General features: G+C 38.9%; 1 protein-coding gene across 2 annotated transcripts in view; it reads right to left on the bottom strand.

Annotated features, from left to right (window-relative positions):
• LOC145439898 (adhesion G-protein coupled receptor G5-like) overlaps nt 1-12711 on the bottom strand; it is a 45735-nt gene that overhangs the window by 18618 nt on the left and 14406 nt on the right. Inside the window, exons 8-11 of one of the 2 annotated variants that reach the window (XM_080317561.1) lie at nt 11218-11412; nt 10049-10209; nt 9275-9435; nt 7597-7770 (exon numbers count right to left, since the gene is read on the bottom strand). In XM_080317561.1, the coding sequence (XP_080173687.1) occupies nt 7597-7770; nt 9275-9435; nt 10049-10209; nt 11218-11412 (691 nt within the window). The remainder of the gene's footprint in view (nt 1-7596; nt 7771-9274; nt 9436-10048; nt 10210-11217; nt 11413-12711) is intronic. The other variant, XM_080317562.1, reaches the window with a different exon arrangement.

The raw sequence follows: 12711 nt of genomic DNA on the forward strand, positions 1-12711 counted from the left end.
GAGAAAAAAATATATTTCCAAGTGAAAAAGGTTTGTTACCCAGAGAAAAAATAGATTCCCAAAGAAAAAGGGGTTTGTTACCCAGAGAAAAAATATATTTCCAAGTGAAAAAGGTTTGTTACCAAGAGAAAAAATATATTTCCAAGTGAAAAAGGTTTGTTATCCAGGGTAAAAATAGATTTCCAAGTGAAAAGGGGTTTGTTATCCAGGTCAAAAATATATTTCCAAGTGAAAAGGGGATTGTTACACTGGGTAAACGATAAATCTCCAAAGGACAATGGTATTTCTACTCGGGTAGCGACCGACCTCCAGGTGAAAATGGTAATTTTACTTGGGTAGGTATCGTTTTTTAGTGTCGTTGGTATTGTTAAACGTTGTCGCCGGTAGCTGTTGGTATACTATTACGAGTGTGAAAAGGATTTACACGGCCTGTGCAGAGTATCGCGATAGTAAACATATTTTTGGTGCGACGAAACAAGATCGTTGTTTAAATTTTAATGCATTTCGATTACCGAGTTGCTGTACAGTAGAGATGACTCTACATTAGACCGTGCTGTATACTTCGATTAAAACCACAAGACTTCGTGTAAATCTATTCGCGCAACTAGATGATGTTGATATAGTGTTACTAAAATTAATTATTACCTATTTACACAACATAAAAAAAATAACAATTCATGTCGTAGCAGGTTTCTTGAACTCGTGCTTGATGAAAACGATTGGCGACAAGTATGCGTTTGTGTTTGAGTGAAAAATAATTATTTAGAGTAGTGACATTTTGTGACCAACGAATGCAAATCGATCATGATATTACAATATACGCTTTCGTCAACATAACGACTTGGCCCAGGAGAAACACTTTCATGTTTTTTCAATAACTGGATTCTCGAGACTTGTTACTTGTACCATGTACCGTTGGTGACTATAACGACCATTTTGTATGATAGTACGTTTAGCTGTTTTGTTGTTAGGGTAATCACTTGATGACCCAGCACTTTTTGTTAGCAAAGTAGATTGATTTGTGTGTAAGATGTAAGCGCCGTAACTAGAAAACATATGTACTCTGTTGTTGGAGTAGCTGATTTATTGCTATGACACGGACATATCCTGAAACCTTGGTTGGTTTGTTGTCTTACGAAAGATGAGGTGACCTCGGTGTCGTAAATTGTGTTAACTAAACCCGGATGGATACCACAATTGTGCTGGACTTACACATGGTATTCGCATACTGCACGCATACAAACTTTTGTGTAAACAACTCTGACGTTTCTGTTGGTACTAATGCTGTGTTGAACTATTTGGTTCTTAAGACACATGAACACCCATTCAGACAATAAAGGTCTTGTGATATCGAAACAGTTTGTAGAGTCTAACCAACCATTCTTTAGTTTCGTAATGCGAGAATATCGAGTAAAGTTAATTACTTAGTGCGATGTTAATATCCTTCGTACTTTTGTAAGAGTTGTGGAGTAACATACCAAGTAACTAGTTGACACAAACAAAATATTGAATGACTGCTAACGCATTGAGTTCATAATCCAAGAGGGTGAAATTTGTTTACTGTTAAACTAACATAACTCGTATCCAGCGAAACAGATACAATCCGGTGATGTGATGTTGGTCCCGTTGGTGACTATAACGACCATTTTGTATGATAGTACGTTTAGCTGTTTAGTTGTTAGGGTAATCACTTGATGACCCAGCACTTTTTGTTAGCAAAGTAGATTGATTTGTGTGTAAGATGTAAGCGCCGTAACTAGAAAACATATGTACTCTGTTGTTGGAGTAGCTGATTTATTGCTATGACACGGACATATCCTGAAACCTTGGTTGGTTTGTTGTCTTACGAAAGATGAGGTGACCTCGGTGTCGTAAATTGTGTTAACTAAACCCGGATGGATACCACAATTGTGCTGGACTTACACATGGTATTCGCATACTGCACGCATACAAACTTTTGTGTAAACAACTCTGACGTTTCTGTTGGTACTAATGCTGTGTTGAACTATTTGGTTCTTAAGACACATGAACACCCATTCAGACAATAAAGGTCTTGTGATATCGAAACAGTTTGTAGAGTCTAACCAACCATTCTTTAGTTTCGTAATGCGAGAATATCGAGTAAAGGTAATTACTTAGTGCGATGTTAATATCCTTCGTACTTTTGTAAGAGTTGTGGAGTAACATACCAAGTAACTAGTTGACACAAACAAAATATTGAATGACTGCTAACGCATTGAGTTCATAATCCAAGAGGGTGAAATTTGTTTACTGTTAAACTAACATAACTCGTATCCAGCGAAACAGATACAATCCGGTGATGTGATGTTGGTCAATATCCATTTTGTAAAGATTGAGTAAATCCTCTTCCGTCAGGTGGGTGTGGTTCAAATCAATAGCATGTTACACATAAACATCATTTGTATTGAGGGTGATATTGTTGAGTGATGATGCCGCAACAACACAACAAGTATTATTTTGTATCGTGTGTTTGTGCTTTAGGAATAGCGAAGTGTGTGGTATTTTGGAGATCTGTGTTCGGCTGAAACTAGGGTTGTCCTTGGGTCTTGTGTTGGGTAAATCAGAACTATGTCTAGAATTCAAGCACGTCCAAGTAACGTCTTTTAGTGACAGAGTATTGTGATGACATTTACTTTAGCGAATGACAACGGAAAAATTTCCAATTTCTCTGATCGTGTGTGTGTGTGTGTGTGTGTGTGTGTGTGTGTGTGTTTTACAAATAATTCCAGTACACCTAACTATAGGATACATTTAGTAAACATCGTGCAAATTGTTTCTTTGTGATGGTAACGACTTTCGGCGGCTTAGTTTCATGTCGGGAATTATTATTTGAGGGTTCAAAAACAATCAATACTACAAATGAACAACAATACAAAACACGTTAAGTGGATTACAGCGTAGCAAGTACTTTTTTGATATTACGACTGTTGGATACTAGACACTTCTAGTTGAATTGGATGCATCTAACAAACATATCACAATTTACTTTTACAATAATCAAAGTCTTAGAGTGTATAACCTCGCGATATTTTACATTTAGCACGCACAATGGGGAGTTACTGAAATGATTAAGAATTGATCGCTAGCTTCGAACGGTACTCGATACTCAAAGTGATATTTTCACACTCTGTAAAGTGCATATGTTTCAATTCTCTGGCGCAAATCCCGACAGTAACGACATTGATGTTAAATCCTCACCCGTGGTTATTGTAAGTGAATCTTAAACATCGCAACAGTCGGTATGGAAATCGAACGCGTGCGTACTTTTAGATAGGTGACACTAACAAGTTTATTACACCCGTGAAATACTCTGAAACGTCGATTCGTGATTGTGCTAGCTATATTCATCTTCCATATCTGTGGACACAAAGATATCTTGACTTTGGTTACAACTCACTCGAAACGAATTGTCGCGGGTAATCTAGAAAAGCACAAGTCGAAGACGAATGATTTGATTTCAATAAACTAAAAAAAAAAATTCCTTTTGTTTTGATGTTGGATTTAATACAATTTGTATGACTATACCGAATTCGAATCCGAAAGTGCAATGTTACTTTAGTAAAAAAATTGGATGACTCGGATTTTGATATTGATAGATGTGTAGAGTAATATGACTAGTTTATAAAATCTCGGTAATGTTTTTTTTTCGTCATGTCTGTGATCAACAAATATGTGATCAAGTCTTACCATTCGATATTAACTTTCGCAGTCGGTGTAATTTGTTGAAGTAACAATACCGACGAGTTCAATAATATTCCCCATCGATGCATTCGAATAATCCGTCAGCTGCAAGCGGATTTAAAACTTGATGGTGTTTCGCGGTTAACTCAAGTCAGTGGTCGTGTTTGTGTTGATTTCAGGAATGATCATGACGAGTTGCCTGGGTAGATTAGTTAATGTGGTTGTAACTACGACCGTACAGAGTTGCTGACACCCCGATATCTTTTACGCTGTAATATACGGATTTATTTGTGATAAATTAATTCTCAGTTATTGTTCAGACATTCAAATCTCGTATACTCAAAATATAATATGTCCAAGTCAAATCGTATATGCGCCGATTAGTAAATACTTTGTCTTCAGAATAGTAACAACCTTTACAATTGAATAAAAAGATAGAGCATACGAATACAACCAGGATGAATTAATTCAAATTTGTGAGTTGTAATGATATAATCAAGTAAGTGAAACTAGATTTTTAACAATTGTTAATGTTGTGAATAATTCTTTTGAGTTTGAAATGTGGCTGGATCAAAGTTGGTAGTCATGTTTGTCAATCCTATTTCAATTCACACAATGTCAAAGTCCAAATATTTCATTCTGGATTATTTGGATTTACCTTTAGTACATCCCGCGAATGGATTTAAAGTTGGCAAATTACCAAAATGATTGAATAATATCGGGTCAGAGATAGTTGGTATTGATTCTATAAGTGTTAAAACAGCGGCGTGGAATGTGTGAATGATCCGATGAGGGTGAATGTTGGCGTCAGTAATATTCAGGTTACGTTCGATTCAACAGATCGCGTTAATAGGATTTGAGTTGGGTCGAATCAATACATTCAAATACGATTCAACTTGATTTGTGTAGTGAGTTACACTGATGACTCCCACTTTATCAAACGATATGACATCGAACAGCGTCAACACTATGCAAGTCGGAGCAACTTCAAATTTTCACGTCGGTGTCAAATTCGTCTCATCACCCAAAAGAGGTGGCGTTAGCCAATATCTCACAGGTATATTCATCGACGGCAATAACAAAGAGATATCTTTCACGTGTTTCAATCGTGAATTGTTCGGGGTCATTGAGCAAGCATTCTCCAAACGAAAAAAACTCATGGTCAAATCCGGTTGGGTCCAAATTGACAAGTTTACTGGAAAACCTGCTGTATTACTGGGACGGGCTTCGTCAGTAACTCTACATGGAAAATCGAGACATACGACTGAAGAATACCCATTATTGACCTGTGAATCGGTATACGGAAATAAAGATGAATACGTCTCGATCGCCGCTACTTGTGTTTCTCGAGAGGAGAAGATGGTCAATTCTGGTGCCGGAAAGGAGTTGAAATTATACAGTTTTACATTGAAGGATGATACTGGTGAGGTGGTTTTGGATCAATGGAACAAAGCCTCGCTCGTACCCGGGAAGAAATATCAACTCACTCGTGTTAAAAACTGTGTCGGCAGCTTGAAAATCGATTCGTTAACTAGACTTGTTGAATTGAAAGAATAGTTTGCATATTTGTATACCACAATACAATATTTCACGTAAAATGTATGACCTATGTGTTTCGACAACTGGGTTAGAGCAGTGTTGTTCTACTGATCGAGGTGTGAAAATTGTGCTATCGCGATGAAGTTGCGACTGTGAACAGCAGACTATTTTGTAGGCGCGAAACAGCGAATAATCCGAAAGTATTATTCAGGAAGCAATCAATAGCGAGAAAAAAGAACACGATCGGTCATCTGGTACGACTAAACTACGACATCATATATCATAATTCACGATCAAACTATTTCACACTGATCGGTCTAGTGTATAATCGATAGTAGCACACAACTGCACGGAAACAATTCAGCGCGCAGGTCATTCGGAATATAGGACGCACTGCTTAATCCTCACAACAAGCCACGTTTCCGTCTGCGCGGCACGATATACACATTAACAAAGATTCATTCACATGACTATTTACTTGATACATATTCAACACCGATCGAGAGATGTATATACCCGAAAGTACGAATTACCACCGCGACACCGGTTGAGCGATTCATATACCGAAAAGGGTTATCGATCGAGAGATGGCTATACTAGCACCGGTCGAGCGATGCATATATCGAAAAGCGTCACCGGTTCAACACGAGTTTTCGAGGCACCGGTTGAGTGATCCCTATACCGAAAAGGGTTACCGGTTCAAGACGAGTTTCGAGGCACCGGTTGAGTGATCCCTATACCGAAAAGGGTTACCGGTCGAGAGATGCCTATACCAACCCAGGCACCGGTCGGGTGGAAGGGGGGTCTGAAAGGGTCACCGGTTCAGGACGAGTTTCGCGGCACCGGTCGGGTGCACCCATAAGAGCCCCTGCCAGGTCACCAGCGATCTATATAACTACTTACGTGAAGCACTTTTTAGCAAAATGGTCATAATCAAAAATAAATATCGCAATCGATTGACCGGTGACAATCTCAAACAGTTAGACTTAAACAACTGGATAATTCTAGCTGTCTAATTTTCTATTTTCTATTCTATTTGTCTAAATAAGAGCGAAATGCCAGTAATCTAATTTTGATCTAATTTGTGAAATGACCCTATGCTCTAATTTTGATTCTAATCTAATTTATTGTTTTTCTGGAAATGCCTTTTTGTCCGAGTTATTTTTCAGCGAGTCAACAAAAATGTCCGTCTCGTGCAGGGAGATCCAGTGCCAAGCCCCCATCGCCTCACTTACACTGTGCACTGCATTCTCTGCAACTACGTCTCATTTTGACACACTTCTTGAAGCTCAAAGCCAATATTAAGTTGAACAATAAATTGATTTTTTTTCTTGTTAGTGTTGCTATTCGTTGGTACGTGCTTTCATGCTTTATAATTTTTGTTATACCTAATGAATGTGTTCGTGCGGTTCCAAACGTAGCCTACTCTGAAATTTGAAATGCGGCTCCAACACCAAAAATGGTTGGGAATCACTGCTCTATATCAATTTCATTGATTGGTTGAATATGCATCATTCGCTCACTATAGATACATGTAGTGTATTTCGTTCTTGATTTTGTGTGATTGCGGGTCAAGTTAACAGCCGATAGTGACTAAATATTCACAAACTGAAAGCTGAATATTTCGTGCAAACTTTTGTAACAAAGCAAGTAATTTTTTAGAGATAGGGCAAGATGCATGTACGTTTAGTGTTGATTTTATGTTGCCGGCTCAATGCGTATAGAGTGGTCCTAAGTTGAAATGCAAAGAATTTACATTTCTGAGGTTCACACACAGAACGCGAACGTGAACCTCACGTTCAGACCATCCCTATACTAGTCTCTTACAAATATGGACTTTGTTGTAAATACATGGAGGTTTTATGGGATATTGTTTTCAAGTTACTGCTGGCGGCAGACCATGCTTCTAGATCGGTAGGTCGTCGTTTCAATCCCCGGCCGGGTCAGAGCAAAGACCTGAACAGTAGAACTGGTGTCTGCAGCCTCCCCGTTCGGCGCTCAGCATTTCCAAGATAGCATGATGGAAAGGAGGGTAAAGGACTTTGATAGCCTCACAAGGTCAATGTTGTTTCTGCACCTTCCTTATCCAGCGGCATATGTACTGATGGTATGCCCAGATCGCATGTATATGTATCAAGTCGTTGCTGTGCCACATGAATTGGTGTATATGACGTACAAACATTAATGACCAAATACCGAACGTTCTACTCCTAGTTGAAAGATATCCGGCTGCGATGTCGGCAGAAAATATAGGATTTATGGGCAAAAAAAAATATGATATATTGGCTCAATATCCCAACATGTGTCTGGCTTGGCTCATAGTTATGATGCCTGATACAGCTAGCATAAACGCACCTGAAAGCAATTCGCAATCGAAAATAACCAACTAAATATTTCATTAGTTGTGGGATCGGCGGTTATCGCCAATGGAATGGCGAAGATCCAGGTCAACCCGAGAGTTACAGCGACGGTGAAGAATCGGTATGCGTGATCTTTAAATTCCACTTTGTGGATTCTTGAGGACCTTATCTGTAACGTATGAACGAATTAAACAGCGATATTGCGTCCATAACGAACCATGGCGACTGCTTTCTTGTGTATATGTATATATTTTATAACAGCAACCTTTACCAATCGGGAGCGCATCGTAGATCGTGGAAGATAAGATCATCAAAAGCAAAATTTCAGGATTAAGATAATTCACGTTTGTACTTAGTAGAGCTAGGCAGGGACCAGAGCCGGACTGGATATCCAGCAGGAATTTTTCATTTTTGATCGAAGTCGGATTCGTACTTTGTCTTATGCGGTTGGAGTCGGATCGGAACCGGAGTCGTGATTTTTGATACGGTCAGAATTAACTATTGAGGCTATTGATGAGTATGAATATGGCAACTGGCAACTAAGCTCAAGTATAGCAGCCAATACCAACATATATTGTCATGTTTCTTTTATTTCAATATTCAATATGTAACTTGAACCTAATCTAATATTGTTTTTGTAGTTCACTAGAAATAGGTAGGCCTACTCATAGTGGATGATTATCGGAGTTCATTGGATCGGAACTCGGTCTTATCCAGAATATACCCTAGGAGAAGGATCGGAGTCGCAGCAGAGATTTTGTCGATCCACCATGCACTAGTATAGGCTACTTAGCCTTCGGTACATCATTATATCGACGAAGATGATCGTTAGCGAGGAGCGCAGGCTTATTCATTACATTTCTCGTGTTAATGGTCTCAGGCATGAACAATATATAGTACACGGTACTGAGCGTTAGCAAATGTCGCCATCAGATTAATCTGCAAATCATATGACAGGATGAATTACCAAATAGTCTGCGTTAGGAACTGCGCATCAAGAATATTAATACGCGTGAAAACAATTCACCTTATTGCGTTGCCGACTTATCACTTCTACCTTCTACTTGGTGTCGTTTGACTTCAATTGGATACCATTTCTTTTCTACTTGTATTCAAGTACACTGACAATCCATGAATGGAAAATCTGTATTAATCAGATTTCCACGATTTCGTGGTGGTGGCATGGTTGCGTGCAACAGGTCAACGTCACTTTGAGGTTTCAAATTTTGCTTTCACACTTCTTACAACGGATGAAAATGAGTTGACGCACAAATCCTTATGGATAGGTGTTTGGCTCATTTACACGCTTTGGAAGGGTTTGAAAGCATAAGTTATTACCTAAAAATCCCGTTTACCTGATTTACACCCCACGCAGTGCACTGATAACTCTACCTATTTTCCACTTATGGATTTATAGCGTGATGTCATCGAATGTTTCGGCGGCATTCTGTAAAATCTACGATGTAAAATGAAACTGCATACGAATATCGGTAAATCTTACGCAGACAACTAAAACAGAATATTCTTGTAGCGGTGCAAACGGAGACCTGTAACAATTTGCCTGTTTCCTCGGCGAAGATGAAATATCTCAAGTGGTAATTACAGTGCAAATTTCCCAAGCGATGAAAGGCAAACGAAAACCGGTATTCTAAAATTAACTTAACCGCACTCACTTCTGTTCTGCTACCGAAGAGTACCAAAGCAATTCTCGCGAAGCCGAGTACATTCGCCGTTAGTAAAATCCCGATTGGTGTCAGGAACCCGCAGTACAGAGAAAACGAATGCAGCCAACAAAGACGATCGCTGATATATAGTGATGGACGAAAATTGGGATCTGTAATGATTTTCATTGGTATTGGCCGGATCCATTTTTGCAATTGGTGTACGATAGTCGACAAAAATTTAATGATGAGCTACTGTACGCTTAACGTCGCATAGTATAATCCTATCAATATGCTACGAGTAATATGCAAGGTCATCCGCCTGCAAGTAATATATGGAGCACTATATTATCACCTGAAAAAGGATTATAGAATCAAGTATCTTCATTGTACAACCTATAAATTGCTATGCGGAAATTATACTTTGCCCGGACTATATAATTATGATTCTGACTTGGGTTCAAAGCCACGAACACGACAGCCGACATCAGTTAAGTAGCCATCAAATACGTGACATATTTGATCAGTAGATTAACCGACTTCGGGGTATGTTGATGCTCATACTGACACAGTTGTTTTGAAGTTATTGATGATACATGAAACCCTTTATCACATCTCAGGCTAATCCTTACCACTCTCGTATTTATCATCCTATTCAAGGATTATTCAGAGGCCCGTGCGTTGTATGTAGGATTTTTAAAAAAGTGACGAATATTTTCGTTGAGAATGGCACACATGGGAATGTATTTCGCTATCCGAAAATTGTATTGAAACTAGTGCACATACCGTTGTCCATTCTCGGATGCCATTCTCCATAAATTGCTTTTTCGCTCAACAGTGAAATAAGGATTGTCGATATCGTCAGCGTCGCCGATACAGCGTACACTGTTAGGCTCGATTTCAACATGTACTTTGAGGACATTTTCCCAAAAACATAAATGAATTTCCTGTAATTGGTAACGTGCATTCAGTCTACGAGGAACACAATCAAGTAAAGCGATGCTTTGAATTAACTTTTTCTTAACAGCTTTCATCATTTCACCACAGCTTGATAACATGCTTGATGGCAAATCTTGGTTTATCGTTGATGTATCAATGGAAAGTAATCAACGACGGGTCTGGATCCGGAATGGATCAGAAATCCATTTTATGGAGCATGATTTCCAAATTTCATGGTTGTCCCACACCAATGCGTGTGACCTTGGACTTGAGTTCAAACATATCTGGGAGACTGTTCAGACTCAGGATCAGATAGCTCTGTACCATGAATCGACTTGTCTCTTGAATACCTGTTTGAACTCAATGTCGACTGCAAAACATTCGAAAATACGATTTGACTGAGGCACTATAGAATCCATGGATCGAGTCGTTGTAGAAGTCATGACTCATGAGATTAATGATCAGGTGAATGCTATAATCTCACTCGTAAACCTAACTGGGATATATAGTCATTCAGATTAACCGTCGCCTGTTTATGTTCAACGTAGACGTGTTTATGTTTACAACAAGACTTCGTAATGTGTTCGCCAGTTCTCTCCAATAAGTTATATTGTATTTTTATCTCCGAACTTATCATTTATCAAAAGCAAATGAAGACTTGTTGCGACGACACTGAAAAACTTACAGCGTCCACGCTTACTGTACATACCTACATAGTTGGTACTGTGTGATAAATCTCGAATGACAGATATGAATATATATTGTCTACGATTCGTAGATAATTCCTCGTAAAGTACTGGATACATATATAGATTCATACATCAAGTATTTTTATGACAATCACTTCTAGTGCTGATCGGGTCAAGTTTTGCTACAAAATTAGGAACGATCAACACTGATGAAAGCACGAGAAAAATTGAAATGAACACTGCATTGGACTTTACTTTGTAACAGTTTAGGCATATAATTCCAGTTGCTAATATTCCATGATAAAATATTCCATGGGAACAACTCACTTGTACATAGTAAAACATTCCACACTCATCCAACCCCACGCCGATAGTAGGCTAAATTGAAGAACTGCCGCAACTGTCATACATGGCACGTGTGGTCTTGGCCTCTGGACTCCTGTTATAAATGTCACATACGAAAGAAGGAGACTGAGACTGAGGTGTATGTGGATTTGCGATACAAGACTTGTCCTGAGTTTTCTGTAATATCGGATATCATGAATAAAATGCTTACACAAGAAAAAATCAAATAAAGATTCGGCTCCAGAAATGTTAAGTAGTAGATCAAACCGTAATTAATCTAATGAGGAATGAATGGTAGTTTCATCTTGTGCATGAAGAACAGCTTAAGTGGATAAGTGAGACTGATATTTTAGCTTTAAGATGGTCTCATGTAGCCTACAAGATGACTTTGCCATTGTATGCAGACAGTGCGGTACCTACAAATACACATGGCCGTAATTCCCAACCTCTACGACAGTGGTTCCCAACTGGCGGGAATTCTCCACTGGTGGGGAATTCAATGGTTTCTTGTTGGGAATAGACGCATTTGTTAAACATTATATACAGGATAGTCTACATATTTACGGAGACACATGCGCGATTACCGTTGCCAGTTAAGTGCTCTGGAATGTATGTATCGAAAGTGATACTGCGTGTTGTTCACAATAACTCGATTTTAACTCTCCAGATAACCAATGATGGCGTCACAAACGCATCCAGCACGACCAGTATGACATGAAATAACGCTTTCGCTAAATTTTGAGGGGTACCGAAATCGGTTCACAATGCGTTTTATTATAGTATAGAGTATGTCATACTCTATAGTTTTATATTGCAGTTATAGCCGATTGTCTTGCGTACTGTTGTGGTTGTGTGCCTTTGTACTCAAACAAACAAATGCTTTTGGGTATTGGGGAATGAACATTCGGAATAAATCAGAAGTGGGGAATAACGACAAAAAAGGTTGGGAACCACTGCTATACGATGTACCACGCCACGAATGTTACTTTAATGTCTCTCAAGTGGAATATTGTACTAAATTCCACAGTTCTACGTGGGTCGAGCTCACTGTCGAACACGGCTGTTTTATGCTTACCCGCAGGCAATTTATTCGTCGACAGGCGAACCCACAATCTCACATGCAATCATGGCACAAACGTTTATATTACAATCAATGCTATCACATATTCATGACGACTCTGATAACTGCGACGTTGTCAAAGACTGCGACGTCGCCTATAACTTTCGGCTGCATTCATCATGGCATATCAAAAGAATAGTATGAATTCTTGCGTCAGCCTACAAGAAACCTATAATCGGCCTGTTGCGGGAGAAATGGATGTTCATTGTTCACATGAGTATAACTTTGTCCGTGTATCAAACGAAATCTACCGCGGCATTGATTGCGAAAATATAAATTTTATTCTGATCGTGGTTCTGGAACCCCCCAAAATCAGCTTCGAATGTTGCATTGTGACGGAGTTTGGTATTGTAACG

Source organism: Botryllus schlosseri, chromosome 5 (assembly GCF_051294905.1).
Source record: "Botryllus schlosseri isolate E-star chromosome 5, Bs_hap1, whole genome shotgun sequence".
Lineage (NCBI taxonomy): Eukaryota > Metazoa > Chordata > Ascidiacea > Stolidobranchia > Styelidae > Botryllus > Botryllus schlosseri.